Here is a 24,155-nt window from a genome sequence, read left to right on the forward strand (position 1 = left end):
TTAACATGGTCTAATCAGGGAGCCCGGGCTGACAGATATAAACAGGAATGTCAGACATCCTGATCACTCTGAGAGTTGACCTCAGTGGAGTTATTTCACCCTTCATCCACCTTGTTTTGAAATCCGACCATCTCTAGACATGGAAATCATGTTCCCTGAATATATTTAATTAATCAACAATGCAACTAGAAAGACACAACATGTTCAAAGACCATGTGTTGTGAAACCAAACACAGTGAAAACAGAAGGAATAACCAAATCAATGCTTCCCTTGAAATACCAATGCAAAAGGCTCAGATATTTTCGGAAAGGAGGATGGGAAAAGTCAAAAATGGATGAAATTGAGAATGCAGAGATCCTTATGAAGGACCCATTATCTATTCTCATGCTCAGCAGCTAACCAAGTGGTTGAAAGGGAATGCTAGTGGTGGGTGAATGAGAGAGAGTGACTTCATGTTTGAAAAATAAGAAAGAGGTTAGCAAATCAGGGCAGGGAGGCAATCACATATACAGGAGACCAATAGTTTATTTTACTGGAGCTGGAGAATGCAACCAAATCCTTCACTATCAGGTTTCCTAACCCTCTGAGAAACCTTTGCAGCAAAAGTCAATTTTAAACAAGGCTTCCATTTCTGCTGTGTAACAATATTGACTTAATACAACACGCAGAGAAGTTAGGCAGATATGGACTTAAATGGCCCACATTTGCCTGGAACTACTGTTTCTGCAAAATGAACTACTTTTAAACTTTCCAGCTCACTGATTATAGGTGCAAAATGATGACCTTTCACAAGTATCCTGCTATTTGCAACTTGAAGAAGAGAACATAAAGCTATCTGTGTCATTACTTCCTACTTTTTCATTAATTTTGAGTACACATACTAAAAAAAGCAGTTCCAAACTTACGGACTAACTGAGGAGCTATGGGTTTCTCTCAATGTAAAAGATACATAAAGGACAACACAAGAGTGAATGAGAAGAGCATAATCATGTAACATGGATATATCTTCTATTTAAAGGACACTGGGTATTATAGTTCTCAATTGCATTTAATATACTGTAGAGAACTGTAATATACTGTTTTTACCAATGCTACATATGAAATCATAACTATAACATCTCTGTTTAATGATTGAATAGAGTTTCAGTGAACTATACTCATGGGGGGCACAGTTGAATTATATTAGTGATGTCACCAACTTCTGTAAAATTCTGAATTTCTGATGTTTTGAAATTCACCATAGTAAAACATTCAGGAGCCCTGATCGCAAGAGATTTGGGGGGGGGGGGGGGGGCACGACTCCTGTATTTAATCCCTTAACCATGACCCTTCATTAAAACTGAGGTCATCAGAAAAAAAAACATTAGGTTTGTTTCCCTCTTCACAGATATTACCTGACATTAGTATTTTCAGTATTTTCTGTTAGTGCTGTTAGCCTATAAATATATGAATGCTGACAATATAACCCGGAACAATGTTACCAAGGGACAATTCTGTTGTTAAGTAACTCTGAGAAAACTACACAAAATAAATGTTAACAAGTTTGTTAGTCTGAAATGTTAACCCAGTTTCTCTCTCCACGGATGCTGCCTGACTTGCAGAGTATTTCCTGCAATTCCATCATCTGCAGCACTTTGCTTTTGTACTAATGTAAAAAAAAGGGACTTGATTGGGATGAGTTAACTCTGGAGGTGACTGAGTAGAGATTGGAGGAGAAGGTAAGCTGGCTCCATAGAGCTATGTAGGAGTGGAACTGTTCAAGGTGTGTCAAGTGGAGTTAGGCCATAAAGGACAGTAGATTAGAGGGTGGTATGATTAACTGTGTTGAATACTGTAGACACTGAGGAGGTTAGTGGGTATATTTCACAGAGGATATCACTAGTAAATTTGAATTGGTGGTGTTGGAGCATGAAACAATGTATAGAAAACTAAGTCAAGCATTCAAACAGGGGCATGCAGTGCCTTGTCTTGTGCTTTAAGCTAATACTACTACCTGCAGATTGAGATCTGGCATATGTTGGGTGTCCGTTATGCCTGAGGCTATTTGCTGCCTATTATCAAATGAGATTCTTCAACTCCTTATCTACTGTAATACTCCTTTATTTATATCTGTACTGGCAGATTATCAAACACAGCTCTCTAGTTTAATGTCTAAGACTTCTCTCCCCATATGGTCATTTTAAACTGGTCTCTCATTGATGTCAGAGTCATGCCACTAATGATGAAGCAACCTTACTTCATAGCAGTTGAGCAGAGAGGATTTAAGAGACAATAGTAGGCCAATGAGTCAAGGCTGGATGTCAGAAAGAAAAATGCATTTGGAAAGGGTGGATCAGAGAATAAATGTGCTTATTGGAGGGGTCTGGACAGAAATTACTCTAAATGTGAAGCAGAAAGAAAGAATTAGGTACTAAATAATGATTTGGAGCTGGGGTGCACAAAGTTAAAAATCACACAACACTAAGTTATAGTCCAACAGGTTTAATTGAAAGCACACTATCTTTCGGAGCAACGCTCCTTCATCAGGCAATCACCTGATGAAGGAGCGTCACTCCAAAAGCTAGTGTGCTTCCAATTAAACCTGTTGGACTATAACCTGGTGTTGTGTGATTTTTAACTTGGTACTAAATAAGGTATTAAAAAATGAAAAGGTGCTGGAAGTAGGGATAGAGCAAGGTGATGACAACTATGTCTCTATTGTAACAAGATAATGGTAGAAAGTTTAATGAATTCAAATGCTACCTTCTAGGCTCTGCATGTCAATGAATGAGGCTGTTGACAGTAGGCCTTGTTTATAAGGGCAGTAAAGATTTAGAATGAAATCTAAAGTGAGATCAGAAGTGAGCTGTGATACAGATGAGAGAATCATGTAGGAGGTGAAGAGATTAAATCTCCCTTCTCAGTAGCATTTTGGGTTTGATCGCAGGAGAAATTTTTTAGTATATACTATTCCTTACGGATAGAATGTGGACAAGCCTGGGTTAGGGAAAATGATCAAGAAGCACCCAGAAAGTGTCAGAAGAGCCATTGAAGTTTTCTTTTATTTTTGTATGCTCCTTCAGTTCTAAGAAAATTGAACTGTTTGGTTGGATTTTAATCAATTCGCATCATTGTGATATGATTTATTTTAATTCGAAATGTCTGACAGAGGCTTAGTAATACAATACAGGCACATAGGTGTTGCATGCTACTATATTAAATGAAAGGTATTTTGTTTGGACCAGAACTCTCAATGAAAGCTCAGAGAGTCAGGCTCTGCACACAGCTGAGGCAGGAGTCAGAAGACCATCTTTGCACCGCATTTTCTTTGGGGTCACAAATACTTCAGGCTGAAAGAAGAGCATGTACAGCACAAAAGAGCAATGTTATAGGACGGCTACTATTAAATAAATTATATGTGAATAAAAAAGCCCTAAAAATGATTTCTGGAGGTTTAATGATGAACAATTGGTGTTGAGGATGTGGATCTCCAGATGATAACCTTATGCAATGTTCTGTCAACAGCTATACTTGTTATCATAAAAAGATTCTTAAAATATTATATCATTCTTAGCTTAAAACTTAATTTTTTTTAATGTATTCAATCATGGGACATGGATGCCACCGGTTGGCCAGCATTTATTGCCAATCCTTAGTTGCTCTTGCAACAGTGGTGAAGAGATGCCTTCTTGAACTACTAGAGTCCATGTGTTCTAGGTAGACCCATAATGCCCTCAAGGAAGGATTTTGTGACAATAAAGGAATGGTAATTCATTTCCAAATCAGGATGTGACTTGCTTAAAGGGGAACTTGTAAATGGTGATGATCCCACGTTTCTGCTCCCCTTGTCCTTCCAGATGGAAATTGTTGTGTGTTTGGAAGGTGCTATCTAAGGATATTTGGTGAATTTTTGCAGTGCATCTTGTAGATAGTACCCACTGCTGCTACTGAGCCTCATTTGTGGAGGGTGTGGATGCTTGTGGATGCCAACCAAGTGAGCTGCTTTTTCCTGGATTGTGTCAAGCTTCTTGAGTGTTGTTGGAAATGCACTCATCCAGTCAAGTGTGTAGTATTCCATCACACTCCTGGCTTGGGTCTTGTAGATGGTGCACAGGCTTTGTGGAGTCAGGAGATGAATTACTCACTGCAATATTCCTAGCCTCTGACTTGCTCTTGTAGCCATTGTATATTCATCGTATAATCATAGAACCCTGACAGTGTGGAAACAGGTCATTGAGCCCAATGAGTCCACTCCAACCCTCTGAAGAGCATCCCAATCAGACACACGCCCTATCCGATCTTTGTAACCATGCACTTCCCATGGCTAATCCACCTAGCCTACACATCCCTGGACATATGGTTTATAGTGAATCCAGGTGAGTTTCTTGTCAATTGTAGCCCTGTATTTCAATATTGGGGGATTCAGTGATAGTAACATCTTTGAATATCAAGGAACAGTCATTAGATTGTTTTTATCAGAGGTAATCATTGCCAGGCACTTGTGTGACGTGAATGTTACTTTGTCACATGTCAGCCCGTGCTTGGATATTGTTCAGATCTCAGCATGTCAGGAGTCGCAAATGGTGCTGAACGTTGTGCAATCATCAGCGAACATCTCCACTTCTGACCTTATGATGAAGCAGATGGATGGGCCTAGGACACTACCCTGAGGAACTCCTGCGGAGATGGCCTGGAGCTGAGATGACTAACTGCCAGCAACTACAACCATCTTCCTATGTGCCTGATATGACTGCAACCAGTAGAAAGTTTGCCCCCTGAATCCCATTAATTCCAGTTTTGCTTGGGCTCCTTGATGCCACACTTGGTCAAATGCACCTTTGTTGTCAAGGGCTGTCACTCTCCCTTTACCTCTGGAAGCCAGCTCTTTTGTCCAAGTTTGAACTAAGGCTATAATGAGGTCAGGATCTGGGTGGCACTGGCAGGACCCAAACTGGGCGTCACTGATATTACTGAGCAGGTGCTACTTGATAGCACTGTTGTTGACACATTATATCACTTTACTGATGATCTAGAGTAGACACTTGGGAAGGTAATTGTCCGGGTTGAAGTTTTCTGCTTTTTTGTGTATTATTTGCCATTTTGTTGGGTCAATGCCAGTGTTGTAACTGTACTGGAAGAGTTTAGCAAGGGGAGCAGTAAGTTACAGAGCACAAGTCTTCAGTACTATTGCTAAAATGTTGTCAGGGCCAATAGCCTTTATTATATTCCGCAGCCTCTGACTGTTTCTTGAGTGGAGTGAATCGAATTGGCTGAGAGCTGGCATCTGTAATGCTGGGGACTATTGGCGGAAGTCAAGCACTTCTTGCTGGGGATTTCTGCAAATGCTTCAGCCTTATCTTTTGCGTCAATGTGCTGGACAGTTCCATTATTGAGGATGGAGTTATTTGTGGAGTCACCTCCCCCAGTGAGTTGTTTAATTGTCCCCTACATTCTAGGACTGGATGTGCAGGACTGCAAAGTTTAGATCTGATCTTCTGATTTTTGGAACACTTAACTCTGTCCATTACTGGCTATTTATTCGATTTGGCACAAAAGTAGTCCTGTTTGGTATCCTCAACAGGCTCACACCACACACTTAGGTATGTCTGGTGCTGCTCCTGGCATGCCCTCCTGCATTTTCCAATAAACTAGGGTTGATCTCTTGGTTTGATGGTAAATGGTTGGGGAACATGCTGAGCCATGAGGTTACAGGTTGTATTAGAGAACAGTTCTTCTGCTCTTGTGACCCTCAACGCTTCATGGACACCCAGTCTTGAGTTGCTCAGTCTGTTTGAAGTCTGTCTGATTTAACACGGTGATAGTGCCACACATCATGATGAAGGTTATTCTCAGCATGACGGTGGGACTTCAACTCCACAAGAGTTGTGCAGTAGTTATGCTTACCAATACTGTCATGGACACACACACCTGCAGCTAGAAGATTGGTAAGGATGAGGTCAAGTATATTTTCCTCTCTTTATGATTCCCTAACCACCTGCTACAGACCCGACCAGCTTGATCAGTAATGCTACTGCTGAGCTATTCTTGGTGCTGGATGTTTAAACTCACCAACCACAGTACATGTTGTGCCCTTGCCAACCTCAGTGTTTCCTCCAACTGTTATTCAACATGGAGGAGTATTGATTCATCAGCAGACAGAGAATGGTATATGGTTAACAGCTGGAGTGTTCTTCCCACATTTAACCTGATACCATTAGATTTCATGGGATCCGGAATCAATTCTGAGGACTCACAGGACGACTCCCTCCCAACTGCATACCGCACTTTGCCATCACTTCTGCTGGGTTTGTCCTGCCATTGGAACAGGTCATATCTAGGGATGGTGATGCTGGTGTCTCGGATATTGCTTATCAGGTATGATTCCTTGAGTGTGACTATGTCAGGCTGTTGGCTTGACTAGGCTGTGAGACAGCTTTCCCAATGTTGGCACTTGCATCCGAATGATAGTAAGGAGGACTTTGCAGAGTCAATGGGCCTGATTTTACCATTATTATTTCTAATTCCTCAATCAATGCCAAGTAGCCCATCCAGTATTGTTCATTGCTGAGACTTTGCAGTGATCAATACATTGAGTGGGTTGCTTGACCATTTCAGAGGGTATTTGAGAGTCAAACACATTGCTGTGGTTCTGTCAAGCCAGGTAAGGATGGGATATTTCTTTCTCTGAAAACAATTGTAAATCAGATGGGTTTTTCCAACGATCGACAATGATTTCATGGTCAGCAGTAAATTCTTATTTTGAGATATTTGTAATGAATTTAAATTCCACCATCTGCCAAGGTAGGATTTGATCCCTGGTCTCCGCTACATGAGTTGTGTTTCTGGAGTATCCATCAGACTCTAAGCATACAATTTAACCAAATACTTACGTGGAATGACACTGGTGCAATCTGATTGCATGCGATTTGCTGAATCTCTCCATTCATAGTCACAGAGTCAGAGAGACATACAGCATGAAAACAGACCCTTTGGTCCAACTCGTCCATGCCGACGTGATATTCCTAACCTAAGCTAGTCCCATTTGGCCCCTATCCCTCTAAACCCTTCCTATCCATATACCCATCCAGACGCCTTTTAAATGTTGTAATTGTACCAACCTCAGCCACTTCCTCTGGCAGCTCTTTCCAAACATGCACCACCCTCTGTGTGAAAAACTTGCCCCTTAGCTCTCTTTTATATCTTTCTTCTCTCACCCTAAACCTATGCCCTCTAGCTCTGGACTCTCCACCCCAGGGAAAAGACCTTGTCTATTTATCCTATCCATGCCCTCATGATTTTATAAATGTCTATAAAGTCATCCCTCAGCCTCCGATGCTCCAGAGAAAACATCCCCAGCCTATTCAGCCTATCCCTGTAGTTCAAATCCTCCAGCCTTGTAATAACCTTGTAAATCTTTTCTGAACCTTTTCAAGTTTCACAACACCTTTCTAATAGGAGGGAGATAGGAATTGCATGCACTATTCCAAAAGTGACCTAACCAATGTCCTTTATAGCCACAGCATGACCTCCCAACTGCTATACTCAATGTTCTGTTGACTGACACACAGGCAACTCCACAAGGTCATTAAGTTAATTCTCTGGGGAATAAGGAAAAAGTGTAGAAGGGGAGGACATATTATTAGGAAAATTTTAAAGCCAGAACTGGCAACTTTATGGGTCCACTTGATCAATTATTGTGAATTATGTGTTTGCTGTCTTAGAATCCTTAGCCAGACTTGTCTGTGAGGATTCTCCCAATCTATTGCCATAACTTCAGCAAAATGTCTCTTAAAATGGTGTAAACAGCTGGTTTCAGCTTGTTTTCTGATGAGGTTGTGCCAAGAGAGTGGCGGACTTGCACAGAAACATGACCCCTTTATTTTTAGTACAATATCCTCAAGTTACTGGAAAATTAAAACGACAGTGAAGAGGACGTTGGAAAGTGTTCTGAATAATGTCACTGATGCTCTTTCCAGTTGCTAGTTGTCCTGCAGTACTCTGCTTAGTTGTTCTGCTGTTTTCCATTTTTGCAATTTATTCATTTGTGATTGTTTTGCTCATGGATGAACATGACATTTGAGCCAATTTAGTGCAAAACGTGACACAAATATTCCATCTGTATGAAACGCACAGCCTGACAGTCATGGAACAGAGGCAATGCTTAATTTTAAGACTCATGTTTTGTGTTTCTTTGTTTGCCATTCCCTTTCACACATTTCCTACTATTTTTCCAGATAACTGTACAAAATATCATCTCATGCTGCTACGTCAAAGGTCATCAGGGGAAATGATCCCACTAGCATGTTTGCAACTGTCAGCTGTGGTATTTAAAGTGACATGACTGGTTGAGATCTGTTCTTTTTTCTCTTGTGGCGACCCTCAGATTTTCTGTGTATCCCTCCTTCGGTCTGTGGGCAGCTTTAACTGTAGGATAGTGCAGTTGATAGATTTTTTGCCCTTGAGTTGTGAGTTATTCTCTATTGATGTCTGTCTCAAATAGCTTTGTGTTGGTTTACAGCAGGATTTGCATGTGTTCTGGTAGTCTAGAAGCTTTCACAGCCTGACAGAAACTGCTATGGAGTCACTCACTGATCTTGCTCAGAAGCCTTATTCTTAGCTACAGTGATTTCCTCCTACCTAGCTTATATTTGGGATGTTTCTGGTAAGAAGCCAATAAGAACAGGACATCTCTAACATCCAGCACATGGATTAAAACACCAGTATTCAGTAAGCTGCATTCTTACAAAAGGACACCTAAAACCTCATTGCATTTTTATATTTTATGAGAAAAATGATTAAAGATGATTTCTCACTGAAAATAACACTGAGTGATGCAGTTGTCTGTCGACATATAGCTCAGCTACTGAGAGTAATCCGAATGCATTCAGGAATGTAAATATTATGTTAGAGCTGTGGGGTTGAGGCAATTAAAGATGTTTTGGAAGGGTATGTATCCTAAAGCAGTTGGTAGATGTCTTGAAGGGTGTTCAAGAATGGGCAATTGAGCTGGAGGAAGTAGGTTACTTAGAGAAAGTGGGATGGTGTCGGGGGGGGTAGGGTTGTCTGGAGAAGGTAGGTTTGTATTTCACTGATAGTGTGTACCCTGGAAGGAATAGAGAGGTGTCTACAGAGAGTTTTATGAATCCTGGGGCAGTGAGGAGATTGATCTAGAAGCAAAGGCATCCTGAAATTGGGTAGGATTGACTTGAAATAGCACTTTGATGTGAAGCTCTTGGAAAGACAATTTTTGTGAACCATCCTGTCTTCAAGGGGAATATGCCTGTGATCTCTTTTCCCGTTTCAGTTTGTCCTCCTTCAGAGTGAGTTGTGTGCTCTGGTTGGTATTTGACATCGCTAAGAGTGTGTTACTGATGAAGGGCTTGTGCCCGAAACATCGATTCTCCTGCTCATCAGATGCTGCCCTTTCTGCTGCGCTTTTCCAATACTACACTTTTGACTCTGATCTCCAGCATCTGCAGTCCTCACTTTCTATTACTTGGTATTTGATATGCTTCACTGAGGTCCATTTACTGCTCATCATTGGCAATGAACAGGAAGACCATTCTATAGGGCAGTCCTTTGAGCACAAGAATCTAGCGTCTAGTTTGGTTCGAGCAGTCAACAGCAAATGTAAATTCTATTTAAGTAGGCAGCCTTGTACTGGCTAATGTTGGGTGTCTTGAGTCTTGGTAGAGCAGCACTCATTCAGGCAAATAGTGAGGATCCCATCACATTTCAATGTCTCATTGATGTTAGCTGCATGATTTCAACAAGTGAGGAGATGTCCCTTGATTCCCACTAATTTCTTTGTTTTTCTCAGGCTCCTTGGGATCACACCCAGTTAAATGCTGTGCAGACGGATGTCGAGCAGAGACTCCACCTTGCCTCTACAATTCAGCTCTTTCGACCATGTTTGGACTAAAGCTGAACAAAAAAAAAATCATGAATCGAGTAGTCGTAGTAGAACCGAGGCTAAGCGTTGGAGAGCAAGCTAAGTAAGTGTTGTTTGATAACAGTATTGATGGCACCTTCCATCACTTTGCTGATGCTTAAGAACAATCTGATTGTGTGGAAATTGCTATATTAGATTTTTCAAGCTTTTGTGCTCAGTATGTACTTGAACAATTTTCATCCATGTCAGGAAAATACCAGTGCAGCATCCAGAGTAGAACAATTGATTCAAGGTGTGGCTGGTTCTGGAAGTCTTCAGTTCTGCATCAAGCATCTTGTCACAGTCTTTCCTGTATCCAGTGTGCTCAGCCATTTGGGGCATCAGGGTGGCTCAGTGGTTAGCATTGCTGCCTCATAGCATCAGGGACCTGGCGACTTTGGGTGAATGTGTGGCATTTGCAAATTCTCCCTCTGTCTGTACGGAAATCCTCCAAGTGCTCCAGTTTTCTCCCACAGTCCAAAGACGTGAAGGTTATGTAGACTGGCCATGTTAAATTGCCCTATGATGTGCAGGCTAGGTGAATGGGACATGGTTAATGTGAGTTATGGAGACAGAGTGAGGGCCTGGGTAAGGTTAAGATGCTCTTAAGAGGGTCGGTGCAGGCCTGTTGGGCCAAATGGTCTCCTTCCACTTTGTAGGGATTCTATGATTTACTCAGCGATTCTAAGATGTTTACAGCACAGAAGGAGGCTGCCTAGCTCATCACATCTGCCAACAAAGATTTGACTTCTTGATTATCATGTGGTGTGGACCAAATTGGTTGAAGAAAGGCATCTGTGATAGTGCAAATCTCGGATGGAGGTCATGATGGGTTGTGTCCTCAGAGCTGAATCAACTTCATTAGTATGAGTGCTACTAAGCCCCATTTTTATTGATAGACCTTAAAGAGTTAGCCTCCTTTCTGTATCCTTGCAACAGTGTTCTTGCTACGTGGTCTTCAACATTGTGGAATACTGACTTATTCATTGGGGGAATCCAATGAATGGTAATCAGGAGATTTCATACCACATTACATTGAGGACAGGAGCGGTGGTCGACCATTCGGCCCTTGAGCCTGCCCCACCATTCATTACAATCAATGCCAATCATCCAGCTCGATGGCCTATTCCTGCCCTCTCCCCATCCCTTGATCCCTTTAACAACAAGAGATATATCTAACATTTTCTTGAAAACAAAATGTTTTGGCCTCAACCACTTTCTGTGATAATGAATTCCATCGGCTTTCCACTCTCTGACTGAAGAAATTTCTCCTCATCTCAATCCTAAAAGATTTACCCCTTATCCTTAAACTATGACCCTTAGTTCTTGGGAACATCCACCTGCCTCCAACCAGCCCAGTCCTGTTAGAATTTTACAGGTTTCTATGAAATCCCACCTCATTCTCCTAAACGTCAGTGAATATAGTCCCAATTGACTTAATCTGTCCTCATAAATCAGTCCTGACATTCTGGGAATCCATTTGGTCAACATTTGCTATATTTCCTCTACAGCAAGAATTTCCTTCCTCAGATAAGAAGGCAGAAACTGCACACAATATTCCAGATGTGGTCTCACCAATTCCATCTGAAACTTTGTGGAGTTTGAACTCTCTTGGTTCTATATCACTGAGCCACTACTGGGTGTGCTCTGCCAGTGGAACTAGACATAGGTGGGAATGTTGATGTGAAAGTTTGGGACTAGGGTTCGAAATCTGATTAGCTGGTAGACTGGAGCTTGGTTAATCTGTGACACCAGTCCCCAGATGTTAGGAAGGAAGATTTGACAAGGTTGGCTGGGTTGGGAGAGCTCTCATTTAATACACACTGGCACCTAGATCAATGGGCCATCCACATTGTCCTGGGTCTCCAGTCACATGACCAGCTAAGGATGGCAGATTCCCTTCTCTAAAAGCGAATAGGGAACCAGATGGATTTGGCCATATTTTTGCAAAAGAAATAATTAATTAGCTGGTTACCTCGGTGGTGATGGGATTTTGACTCATTGCTGTCATGGGGCATTCAATTTCTGCAAAGTCGGGCTCCCATAGCCCTGCAATCAGTCTTCCACTTGTCCATGTGGGGACATTCCCAGGGAGATTGGAAAAGCCTTGTCCTATTCCTTGTGCGCCCCCCCCCCCCCCCCCCCCCCCCCCCAGGAGTCTGTAGCTGAGCCAAGCTGGCCAGACGCTGGGGTGAACATGGTGGGAAAGCCGGAGCAGGCCAGGGCTCTGTGTGTGTGGTGTGTGGGGGGGGGGGGGTGGGTTGTGCCCCTCTGGATCTGCCCCTCTGGAACAACCCCTCTGAAGCTGCCCGTCTGGATCTGTCCCTCTGGATCTGCCCCTCTGGATCTGCCCCTCTGAAGCTGCCCCTCTGGATCTGCCCCTCTGGAGCTGTCCCTCTGGATCTGCCCCTCTGAAGCTGCCCCTCTGGATCTGCCCCTCTGGATCTGCCCCTCTGGAGCTGCCCCTCTGAAGCTGCCCCTCTGGATCTGCCCCTCTGGAGCTGCCCCTCTGGATCTGCCCCTCTGGATCTGCCCCTCTGAAGCTGTCCCTCTGGATCTGCCCCTCTGAAGCTGCCCCTCTGGAGCTGCCCCTCTGAAGCTGCCCCTCTGGATCTGCCCCTCTGAAGCTGCCCCTCTGGAGCTGCCCCTCTGAAGCTGCCCCTCTGGATCTGCCCCTCTGAAGCTGCCCCTCTGGAGCTGCCCCTCTGAAGCTGCCCCTCTGGATCTGCCCCTCTGGAGCTGCCCCTCTGGATCTGCCCCTCTGGAGCTGCCCCTCTGAAGCTGCCCCTCTGGATCTGCCCCTCTGGAGCTGTCCCTCTGGATCTGCCCCTCTGAAGCTGCCCCTCTGGAGCTGCCCCTCTGAAGCTGCCCCTCTGGATCTGCCCCTCTGAAGCTGCCCCTCTGGAGCTGCCCCTCTGAAGCTGCCCCTCTGGATCTGCCCCTCTGGAGCTGCCCCTCTGGATCTGCCCCTCTGGAGCTGCCCCTCTGAAGCTGCCCCTCTGGATCTGCCCCTCTGGAGCTGCCCCTCTGGACCTGCCCCTCTGGAGCTGCCCCTCTGGATCTGCCCCTCTGGATCTGCCCCTCTGGATCTGCCCCTCTGGAGCTGCCCCTCTGGATCTGCCCCTCTGGAGCTGCCCCTCTGGAGCTGCCCCTCTGGAGCTGCCCCTCTGGATCTGCCCCTCTGGAGCTGCCCCTCTGGAGCTGCCCCTCTGGATCTGCCCCTCTGGAGCTGCCCCTCTGGAGCTGCCCCTCTGGAGCTGCCCCTCTGGATCTGCCCCCCTGAAGCTGCCCCTCTGGATCTGCCCCTCTGGAGCTGCCCCTCTGGATCTGCCCCTCTGGATCTGCCCCTCTGGAGCTGCCCCTCTGGATCTGCCCCTCTGGAGCTGTCCTCCTGCTTCCCCATCATTCCCTCTCCCTCCAGGACTGCCCACTGCCGCCTGCCCCAATTACCCAATCAGAGGCGGGGTTGGGACACCCCTGATTCCTACCCAATGTGAGGGCGGGGGGGGGACACCCCTGCAATTGCCGACCCTGAACTCCGAAACAACTCCCCCTCCCCACCCACACATGTAGCCGCTGCTGTGTTTCTGGTGTGTGAAAGTGCAAGTGCGTTTGGAATGAGACCCAGCCTAGTTGCCACTCACTGCACTGGCCTCTGTCCTTTTGTCCCCCTCCCCAATGGACGGCTTTCTGCTCCCTCCTGGCTCAGGCTCCGGTTTAATCATTGGGCATATCTGCTCCTGGTGGGGTGCTGCATCCTCTCTCCCTCCCTCTCTCTCTCTCTCTGTCTCACTTTGACAAGATGCTGATGACAGATTCTCTGCACGTCGGACCACGTGAACCCGCCCTAGCAGCTCCATAAAACATTCATTCTGTTTCTGCACCGTGAGCCTGCAATCGGTGGCGCTCGGACCTGACAGCGGGTCAGTCTCCTCGCTCTCTCTCTCTCCCTGTGTGTGTGTGTCTCTCTCTCTGTCTCTAACTCCAGCAGCTCCAGCACCAGGGGGACATTTACTGTCCACCTCCCGGCGGCTCTGATGGATCGGACTTTGCTGACTTCTGGGGCTCTTTGATGCCGGCACCAGGCGCCTGGATGTGGATCTGCTCCCCCCTGTGTTTCGCTCCGGAGCGATGCTGACTGCGCCGGGGGACCGTCCTGTGCAAACCGCCCGCACGCCTCAGACTTAAGAGCCGCCCCATCCCACAGCCTGGTTCCTCCCGGAAAGCGGTCCCGCCGCTCGGCGATCACGGAAAAGGCGATGGCCGAAGGTAAGGGAAGGTTTCAAGGAAACCAAACTAGAACAACTTTCCTCTCGGTCTTACCTGGGAGCTAGAGGGGACGAGGGCAGGGAGCGGTTAACAGCAACTTCAGGCAGGAAAACTGCCTTTAATAAACTCAGGGGAGGGGGTGGCTGAGGGGAGGGGGAGCTGAGGGGAAAATTGCAGCATTTCAGATTGTGTCGAGATTCAGGCTGTCCACGGGGAATTTACCGATTAAAGCAGGGGCGCAGAACGCGAAACGATGGGAAATGTTCCACACTTTGTGAACAGTGTCAATGAGGAAGGAGCTGGTTTAATGTCAGAGTGGGTGTCCCTAGTTAACAGTGGTTCTGACTGAACCGCGTATACAGAAAGATCGACATCTCTCTTCCCCTCCTCCCCCATCCCTCTATTCCCTCCCTCCCCACCCCGGGGGCTAGATGAATTCCCAGAGAAAAGTTGGAAGGGTGTTTTCACAACCCAATACTACTGACACCGGCTAATCTCTCAGAGGGTAGAGGGATGAGAGTGGGGAAGGCTGGGGGGTGTAGGATTTGAAATCTTTGGTGAGGGGAGGTGACCAGGATTCCCTTTAATGAACACTGGGAGACAGACCGTAGGATTATGGTGGTTGGAGAATTGTTCAGGCATTGCAGCAGTGAATGTGACAGGACAGGCTCACTACTGAACAACCCGGAGCCGGTACCTCTCCCTCTCTCTCACGCACATACACACACACTCCTCAGGTGCTGCAGTACTTGGACGATCCCCATCTCTGCCCCAGCCCCCCCTAGAACCCGGTCTTAGACAAAAACGTCCTGTGAGCTATGCAAAGGCGAGTTTTCCTGGTTTCCGATTGGTTCGAGTGTGTGGAGGTGAGGTGCAAGTGTTTACCAGGATCAGGTCTAAGCGAGGCAGCGAGGGGTGAGGGAGAGCAAAATCTGGACGAGACGGTGTTGGGAGTTTTCCTGATAGAAGGATTCAGACTGTGAGGTACAGAGAGAAATTGAAATACTTTCGAGATAGGCGCTCAGAAAGAGCGAGATACACGAAGCGATAAAAAGATAGACAGAGCTACGCATAAATACAGATAGACTGGAAAGAGAATAAATTAGACAGAAACTAGAATAAAGACGCACAGAGGCTTGAAGGAAGCGACAGATATATGGATACAGAGGATAGTAGGCGGTTGGATAGATAAAACAAATTGATTGATTGAAAACTGGGCGAATAAAGATATAACAGTGAGAGGGCACAGGTGGAGAACGGACTGAAATTGAACAGGAGGGAGAGATGCATAGAAATGAGAGATGTGCGTGCGTTTACAATTAAATGATAAAAGTATAGGTTAGTATAGAGAGGAACCTAGATCGATGAGCACAATGTTGCGGATGTTGGAAGTCTGGAGTAAAATAGAGATCCAGCCAATTAGTGGTACCGACTGGATGAGAACAAGAATACAGATAAAGATCTAGGTAGAGGAAGAGAAAGGTGGGATTGCCAAAGGGATAAAGACTGCAGGAACGGGGGAAGTATAAGTAGTCAGACACAGAGATGTGTAGAGAACCATAATTGACTGTGCTATTTGGAAGCGGACTGCAGGAATTGGTGAATTGATAGAGCCGACAACCATTGAGTAGAAAGTGGGAAAGTGATTCCCCAGGAATTGTCTTGTATGGCCAGGAAGAGTGTCCTGTTTCACTAATGGCTCACTGTTCTGGCAAAGGGAGGGGTCACCTTGGATGTCCCCACGTGTCGAAGTTTAACTTGTAACTGCTCCGTCGTTCTCTCACCGCCCAGCGGGAGTGTGGCTGTAGCTTTCTGTCAGTCAGTCCCCAACCTTAAACTGACAGCAAATGGTGACGGGGAAACGGCAATGGTGTGGAAATACCCCCCCCCCCCCCACACACACACACACACACAGCCCCCCCCCCACACACACACACACGCACCTACTCACACAAACACACACACTCACTCACACACACACTGACACACACTCACACAGACCCAGATATACACAGCCCCCCCCACACAAACACACACTCACAAACACACACACATACTCACTCACAAAACACACAGCCCCCCACACACACTCACACGCACCTACTCACTCACAAACACACACACACAATCACACACACAGACACACACACACAGCCCACCCCCCCCACACACATATTCACTCACACACACTTACACTTACTCACTCACACACACACACACACACACACACATGCATTGTCTTCACTGACAAAACGTCCACTTTATACCTGGAATAAATTGAACTCCGGGCGGCTTTTGAAATGACCCTCGCGAAGTTCAGACAATGACAGTGTGCGGGAGAGGGGGCGCTCCATTCCCACACCTGAGCACAATGGGCTTTCCATCCTGCTCTGGCCATTCCATAGATGCAGAGAGTGTCTGTGTCTGTGTGTGTGTGTGTGTATTGGGGGTGGGGTGAGGGTGGAGTACGTGTGTGTGGTTGGGGTTTGGTGTGAGTATATCTTGGTAGACAGGGAGGCAATCAGCCTGGCGTGTAGGCGGCCTGCAGTATGAGAGTGTGGGTGCTGGAACACGCTGATGAGCAGGGCTGCTGGTGAATATCAGGGGAGAGGAGCTGAGTTATTCACGGCTGTCATTAACAGAAGTGCAGCCGGACTGAGAAGCTGCCCACAGACACTCGGGTGTGTGCAGTGAGGACAGTGTGTGGCTCCTCTCCATCTCAGGCAGCTCGCCATCACCGGCCAGAATGACTATGCTGTTATTCTCCTTGGTCTACAGGAAACCGGCTCCTTTTTCTCGCACTCTGCCTGCAGTATCTCCCCAAAGCCGAGGCCTGTCCCAACGACTGTACCTGTTACAGCGAGCCCATGACTGTCAGCTGTCAACAGCAGGCTTTCAAATCGATTCCTGACGGGATCCCGCTCAGGAGCCAACGGATCTTTCTGCAGAACAACAAGATCCCCTCGGTGGGCTCCACCAGCTTCAGCTCCCGGCAGAACCTGACCGTGCTGTGGCTGCACTCCAACAACATCAGTGTCATCCAGGCCGGGGCGTTCGAGGGCCTGCGGCGCCTGGAGGAACTGGACATCGGGGAGAACATTAACCTCCGCTCTCTGGCTCCCAGCTCCTTCCGCGGTTTGGCGCGCCTTCACACCCTGCACCTTCACCGATGCGGCCTCTCGCAGCTGCCCACCGGCATCTTCAGGGGACTGGTCTCCTTGCAGTACCTGTACCTGCAGGAGAACGTGCTGGAGAGGCTGGAAGATGACCTCTTCCTGGACTTGGGCAACCTCACCTCTTTATTCCTGCACGGCAACAGGATCCAGAGTCTGTCGGAAAACGTGTTCAGGGGCTTGCGGAGTTTGGATAAGCTGTTGTTGCACCAGAACCGCATTGACTCGGTGCACAGGAGGGCTTTTCATGATCTGGGCAAACTGGGTTTGTTGTACCTCTTCAATAACAACATCACCGTGCTGAGTGGGCAGACCATGGACCCTCTGATCTCCCTGCAGTATCTCCGGCTCAACGGTAACCAGTGGATCTGTGACTGCCGGGCTAAGTCTCTGTGGGAATGGTTCCGGCGTTTCCGGGGCTCCAGTTCAGTCTTGGAGTGCCACGTCCCGCCGCGGCTGTTTCACAGCGACCTGAAGACGCTGGACCGCCGCGACCTGGAGACCTGCTTGGATTCCTCTCACCAGATCCGCACCAGCATTTTTAGCACCCGGACCCGGGCGGGCAAACTGCCCACGGTGGAGACACCGAGGTCCGGCTCGCGTGATGGAGCCATCAAGTGCTGCCAACCGGACAGCGAGCAGTCCTCCCTCATTTACACCAAAGCCAAGCCCGCCCCTTCATCGTACAACAGCAGAGGATCCACCACCAACCCGCTCAAGGACAAGGAAAACATCTCCAAGAGCAGGTACGCCGAGAACGACCTGACCAAAAACGGGACCTATAAAACTGGCCTGAGCGACGCACCCATGGGGACCTTCTCTGCCAAACTGGACCAGTCCCTAGACATGCTCAGCCCGGAACTATTAAACAACCTGGAGGACTCCACGTCACCCACAACGAAAAAGAAACGAAAGTGTTACAAAAAGCCGAAAACGGACTCATCCTCCTGCCGCCTCAATAACGGCTCCAACAGAAAGCACTTGTGCAAGACAGCATTGGCCAGCGCGTACATCCTGCTGTTCTTACTGCACCCCTGGTGAAAGGGGGAGGACAGTGAGCACTGTCACTGACCTCCACAGACATTTGCAAGAGAAACAATTATTAAAAAGTGCAGAAAGCTTTGATCGTTCGAAACGAAAGTAACTTGGATGCCTTTATGAAAATAAAATGTAAACCCAGAGTTGTGTATATACCTGTATGTGCTCAATCATTACAATAAGGGATTCGACCTTTCAAAGCCCATCGAGATTCAAGAAAAAGGACTGAAAACAAAAAATGTTTCAAGTTTAATTTACTGATGGAGCATCGAGTCAGTTTTACGATGCAGGAACAGTCTTTAACAAAAACGAAAAGGGGCGGATCGATAACTAGGAATCCATGTTCGGGTATTTGCTATCTCCTTTGTTGAATTTTGATTTGAGGATGGTTTGATTTGATTTCCCATGTGGAATGTGATTCATCGGGCTCCGCTGTTGTTTTATTCCCCTGCTCCTAACCTGCCGACTCTCCATCATTCTCGCTCCCGCTGCATTTGTTCAGAATGCTGTCAAACGCAGGCAAAAAAAAACCCAACAAAACCGTGGACCCGTTCGATTTTATTTGTGTAAAAGGTTGAAATATATTCAAAAAAAAATTAAAAAGCGATTTTTTTAATATATCCTTTTCGTCTAAGACTCTATGGGATCGAACGAATGTTTAATTGCCCTGGTTGTGGAAGGTACTCAGTTACCTTTTCAAAGTTACAGATTTACTTATTCAGTTTGGAGCGTGGAGATCAAAGCCATATCGAAAACACCAAGGCAGAGGTGAGAGGGGTGTTTCAGAGTGTAGGGAGTTTAGTGTTACTCCACACGCTGCTGCTCAAGCAAAGCTTCGAGATGTTAGTACCTGGGAATGCGTACTTGTCTTTATTTTTGTAAACTGGTCAATTTAGAACAAAACACAAACATGCTTACACGGCACAGATAGAATTGCAGCATGGTTACAATAAGAACCATGTGGCAATGATTAGAAAGAGGGAACTAATGTATAGGATAATGTATTAGACCCATCTAATTCCAAATCGCTGCACTCCCAAAGGGATCGGAAGTAAAGAACACCCCTCCAGAATGGACTTTCTCGACGCAGCATTTACCCCCTCCACTTCCCTCTCCACATACACCCCGTATGTTTTCAACAACTTTCTGATCCTGTTTATTGCCCTTCAATTTTGTATAGCCACCGTTAACCGGGTCTCAGTGTGGCCCGAGGGATGACCATGGATGAAGCGGATCTGGTTTAGAGCCATCAATGAACAATATAGCGAACCGGCAGAAAACCGGGCCATTCGGCCCACCTGCTGCGTGCCCTTATGTATGTCCCAACGAGCCTCGTCGCCCCGACTGTTGATCGTGAGCCCATCAGTAAAACATCCAACCTCCCGATTCCTGTAGGTTAGCAATTTCGATCTTGTTCAATCTCCGCCGTCCCTGTAGAGGTTGCCTTGCATGCTGGGCTGCAGGCCCACGGGTGTGCAACACCCCCTCTCCTCACTCCTCACAAAGTGACCTGTCAGTATGTGTGGATATATGTACGTAAGTACTGTATGTATATACTGTAAGTACTATGTATGTACTGTATGTATATGTACAGAATGTATGTACTGTGTATATACTGTATGTATGTATATGTGCGTACAGAACGTATGTACTGCGTGTATATGCTGAATGTATAGAATGTATGTACTGTGTATATATTGTATATATGTACAAAATGTATGTACTGTGTATATACTGTATGTATATATATGTACGTACAGAATGTATGTACTGTGTATATACTGCATGTATGTATATGTATGTACAGAATGTATGTAGTGTGTATATAATGTATGTATATGTACGTACAGAATGTATGTACTGTGTGTATATACTGTATGTATATATATGTACGTACAGAATGTATGTACTGTGTATATACTGCATGTATGTATATGTACGTACAGAATGTATGTAGTGTGTATATAATGTATGTATATGTATGTACAGAATGAATGTACTGTGCTTATAAACTGGATGTACTGTGTGTAAGTGTGTACTGTGGTATGTATGGAGCGTTTTGTTAGAATGACTAAAGCTTGGGACAGGAGGCCGCAACTGATCCTGCCCCTGCTCCAAGCTGAATGTTCAAACAGGAACCACTGAATGGTTTCTCCCTGTGACTGGGGGGCAGGTAACCCCGGACACATAGTGAGGGGGTGTGGTGGTAATTGAATTTGGGGCAGACCCTGTCGGTCAAACTGAAATATTTATCCGTTCAACCGGTAGGGACAGAACTTTAGCTGAAACTCAACGATTCTTTTTTTTTAAATCCCCTGTTAGTGTTAAATCCCCGATTTTCTGCCTCAAAAAGCCTCCATTTTTATTAAAAATTTGCTCTCTGGCTTTCTCAGCCCATCCGATGTAGAAGTGACGAGCAAAGTGGGAGCAATTCACTGCTCAACATAGTGCTGGAAACAAATGGGGGAACCGCAGGGTCGAGGTGGACTCTGGGCTGCAGAGGGGCAGCCTGGCGAAGGGCGTGCCGTTGCGCTGCATGTACCCACCGACCCAGGACCCATGCGCTCATTCGCTTCTGACAGGATGCATGCACGGATTGAGGTGAACAAAAAGAAACAGCAGCAAATCGGAAACCAATGCTATTCAATTTCAACAGAAACACTTCAAAGGGATCATCCCGCATTGCCAAATTAAAGAAAATAGAGCGAGAGGAGAAACGAAAATCTAATAAGATTGCCAGGGGCTATTTCCATCCGAATTTCACTTTAATCTTTTTTTTTGCTCAAAATTAATTAAACATTAATGGAAGTCAAAGCTTCAGAGGTAGTGCTGTGTAAAATCTCTGACAAATGAGGACTGGGTACATCTCTCTGTACCTTAACATTTATTGAGTGGCCCGGATTAGATTTCTGTCAGTCAGTCTCCAGTGATTGCATTCCTGTCGCTTTGACCTTTCTCCGTGTTTGAGAAATATTTCATCTTCTCGTGCCTTCAGAATCCCTGCAATGAAGGCGTCAGTCCACCGGGGAACGGGGGAGTTCATTGACCGCGTCCGAACATTGTGCAGAGTCAAGGCGGTTCCACGACCCCTGCCCGTGCCATTCAATACATCACGTCCAAATTTCGTTGAGTCAAGTGCTGGCAATGCCAGAAGCATGGGAACAAATGCCGTATGCTGGATTGGGTTGGAGAGAATAACCAGTGGAATCTGCCTCTTCGTGGGAGGAGCGAGTTACAGATTTGGGATGAATTGAGGATTGGGTGCAGTTTAACAATCCTCAGGCCGCAGATGAGTCCTCGCTGAGCAGAAACAAGACAGCTTCTTGTCAATAATATCTACAGACATAAAATATTGATGTGGGTGGCGTTTATCCCAGTAGAATGACGTCTTTGATTCTCCCATTCGGTTGGTAAATGGTAAATATCCCGCCGCAAAAACCGAGGAGTCAGTTCGCAGCAACATGGTCCGGTTGACAAAACTTTGAAGCGGCTTCTAGCTCCAGCGGCGGCACTTTCCTGTTTCCTGTACGGACCAGGTCATTCAATCCCAGCAGCGCCCGTCAGCACTGCCGAAGGAGCTTGTCTGGAAAAGGTTGCCAGAACGCCAGGGACCACGGGAGAGGTCAGCCAGGCAGTGAGTGCAACGCTCCTCGTTTACTCTGTCTGAAGGAGCATCTGTCTCACTCAGTCCCTGGGGGGCTTCTGAAATGATGGTCAGCGGCAGACTGCTGTTCTCCAGGAAAACAATGTCGCAACATTGAGAGGGTTTTAATCCTGTTCAAAACCTCATTAACGTATTGTTGTTGAACAATGGGTCCACCTACCAGGTTAAACCCTTGCGGGTTCGAACAGTCCCTGATCCAACTTGCAGGAAGCAGTGATCTGGTTCTTTTGCTTTTTGTGTTTTGTGTTGGTTTGAGAAGCACAGCGAACTTATGATGTAGGCCACAGATCCGCACTCATTAGCGGAATTGACAGCTGGGGGAGGGAAGAGGGCGATCCCGGAGCTTCTGTTTTGAGTTCAGCAGGAGAAACTATTTTAAATAAATAAAGTAACATATATTTGCATTGTTTCGGCTTTTTTTCAGGTGTGTTACCGGACTTTAACACAGAAGGAAAACGACCTTATTGGTTTCCTGACAGTTTTTAATGAGTCCCAATTGATCAAAAGCTGAAATTTGTGTTCTGGTTTTAATTGCATTTCAATCCAAATTCGCAGTTTTTGACTGACTTTTCTCAGATTACTTAAATTCAAAATGACTACCAAATTCAAGCCAGCACGAGTTGTATAAATCACCTTAACTTTCCGGCATTTTTGCTGCATTGCAGTCGTTTCCAGTATCTGATGCCATGACCCAACCCCAATCTCAGTAGGTGACAATGCTGGTGAGCAAAATAGGCTGCTCAAGGAATGTGGAGCTGGAGAACAACTTATTTCACACGAGGTAACTACAGATGTTGGCATTTAAACAGACAGAGCAGAGAACAAATATCTTTGATTGCAGCATAACACAAGGTGGTGGAACCCCCATATTCTCATCCGACTGGAATACCCTGGACAGAAGGAGCCACAGGTATTCACTCCATTCTATAAAGCCCAAAATGATAGTGTTCCCAGGTACTTATCCAACAGAATACTCCCAAAGCAATACAGCTCCCTTGTATTCATCTTGTGATATCCCCACAGATATACGAGCATAGAAATTGGAAGACAAGAAAAAAACAAAGGGCCAACTAGCATGCCTTCTACCATACTGGGAGTCACATGGTACAACAATATAATTAAAATTAGTCTTTATGTAGCATTGCTCATAATCACTTGAAATCTCAAAGTGTTTTGCAATTAATGAAGTGCTTTTGAAGTGGAATCATTGTTGCACCGTAGGAACTGAGGCAGCCAGTTCGCACAGAGCAAAACTCCCACAGACAGTAAAACAATTATCACCAGAATAACGGAAGATGATAATGCTGATGGTGCCGGAGGTCTGAAATATAGCCAGAAAATGATGAAAATACTTTGCAGGTATGGCAACGTCTGTTCATGCTATAGGTCGATGATTTTCCATCATAACTCAGAATAATAATGGAGTTGCTTATCCAAGCTGGAATATAATATTCCAATTAATGTGAACCTCATTTGCCTATCTTGCTGTATAATCCCTAGACAGAAAGGATCAGACACACTAGATGGTTTTTTTTCATATAGATAATAAAGTACCTCTCTGAACACACTGTCAGATTATAATTTTTCTTACTGTAGAAATGGTCCCAACAAATCCTGTTTATAATACCTACTTCCTGTAGACGCTATCTTGCAATAGTCCAACAGTAATATCCTCTCTTTGTACACATTACCCCGAGAGTCTCTGGTTATAAAATCCTGTCCGTAAACGTACTGTCCTGGGATTATCTGATTATAATAAACTCTCCCTGTAAACACTGTCCCAGGGTTAGACAGATTATAATTTTCTCTCACTGTCCAAACAATCCTGACAAATACTGATTACAACATCCTCTCTTCGTACACACTGTCCTTGGAGTATCTGATTATAAAATCATGTCTTTGAATGCACTGTCCTCAGATGGTCTCATTATAATATCTCCTTTCTGTACACACTGTCCACGAATGGGCCAAGCATATTATTCATTCCCTGAACAGATAGTCCTAGGACATCTGATTATAATCATATCTCTCTGTATTCATAGTCCAGAGTTTGTCTGATGAAAATAACCTATGCCTCTACACTCTGCCCAAACACAATAT

The 24,155-nt window shown here is 45.7% G+C and overlaps 1 protein-coding gene across 1 annotated transcript; it reads left to right on the forward strand.

Moving 5' to 3' along the window:
* Nucleotides 1-13,911: 13,911 nt before the first annotated feature.
* On the forward strand, nt 13,912-18,953 carry rtn4r (reticulon 4 receptor). Its single transcript, XM_060843954.1, has 2 exons — nt 13,912-14,180; nt 16,959-18,953. Exons 1-2 carry the CDS (start codon nt 14,171-14,173, stop codon nt 18,392-18,394), a joined length of 1,446 nt encoding a protein of 481 aa, XP_060699937.1. The 5' UTR covers nt 13,912-14,170; the 3' UTR covers nt 18,395-18,953.
* The last annotated feature ends 5,202 nt before the right edge of the window (nt 18,954-24,155 follow it).

The sequence above is a fragment of the Hemiscyllium ocellatum genome, chromosome 24 (genome assembly GCF_020745735.1).
Source record: "Hemiscyllium ocellatum isolate sHemOce1 chromosome 24, sHemOce1.pat.X.cur, whole genome shotgun sequence".
In the NCBI taxonomy this organism is placed as follows: domain Eukaryota; kingdom Metazoa; phylum Chordata; class Chondrichthyes; order Orectolobiformes; family Hemiscylliidae; genus Hemiscyllium; species Hemiscyllium ocellatum.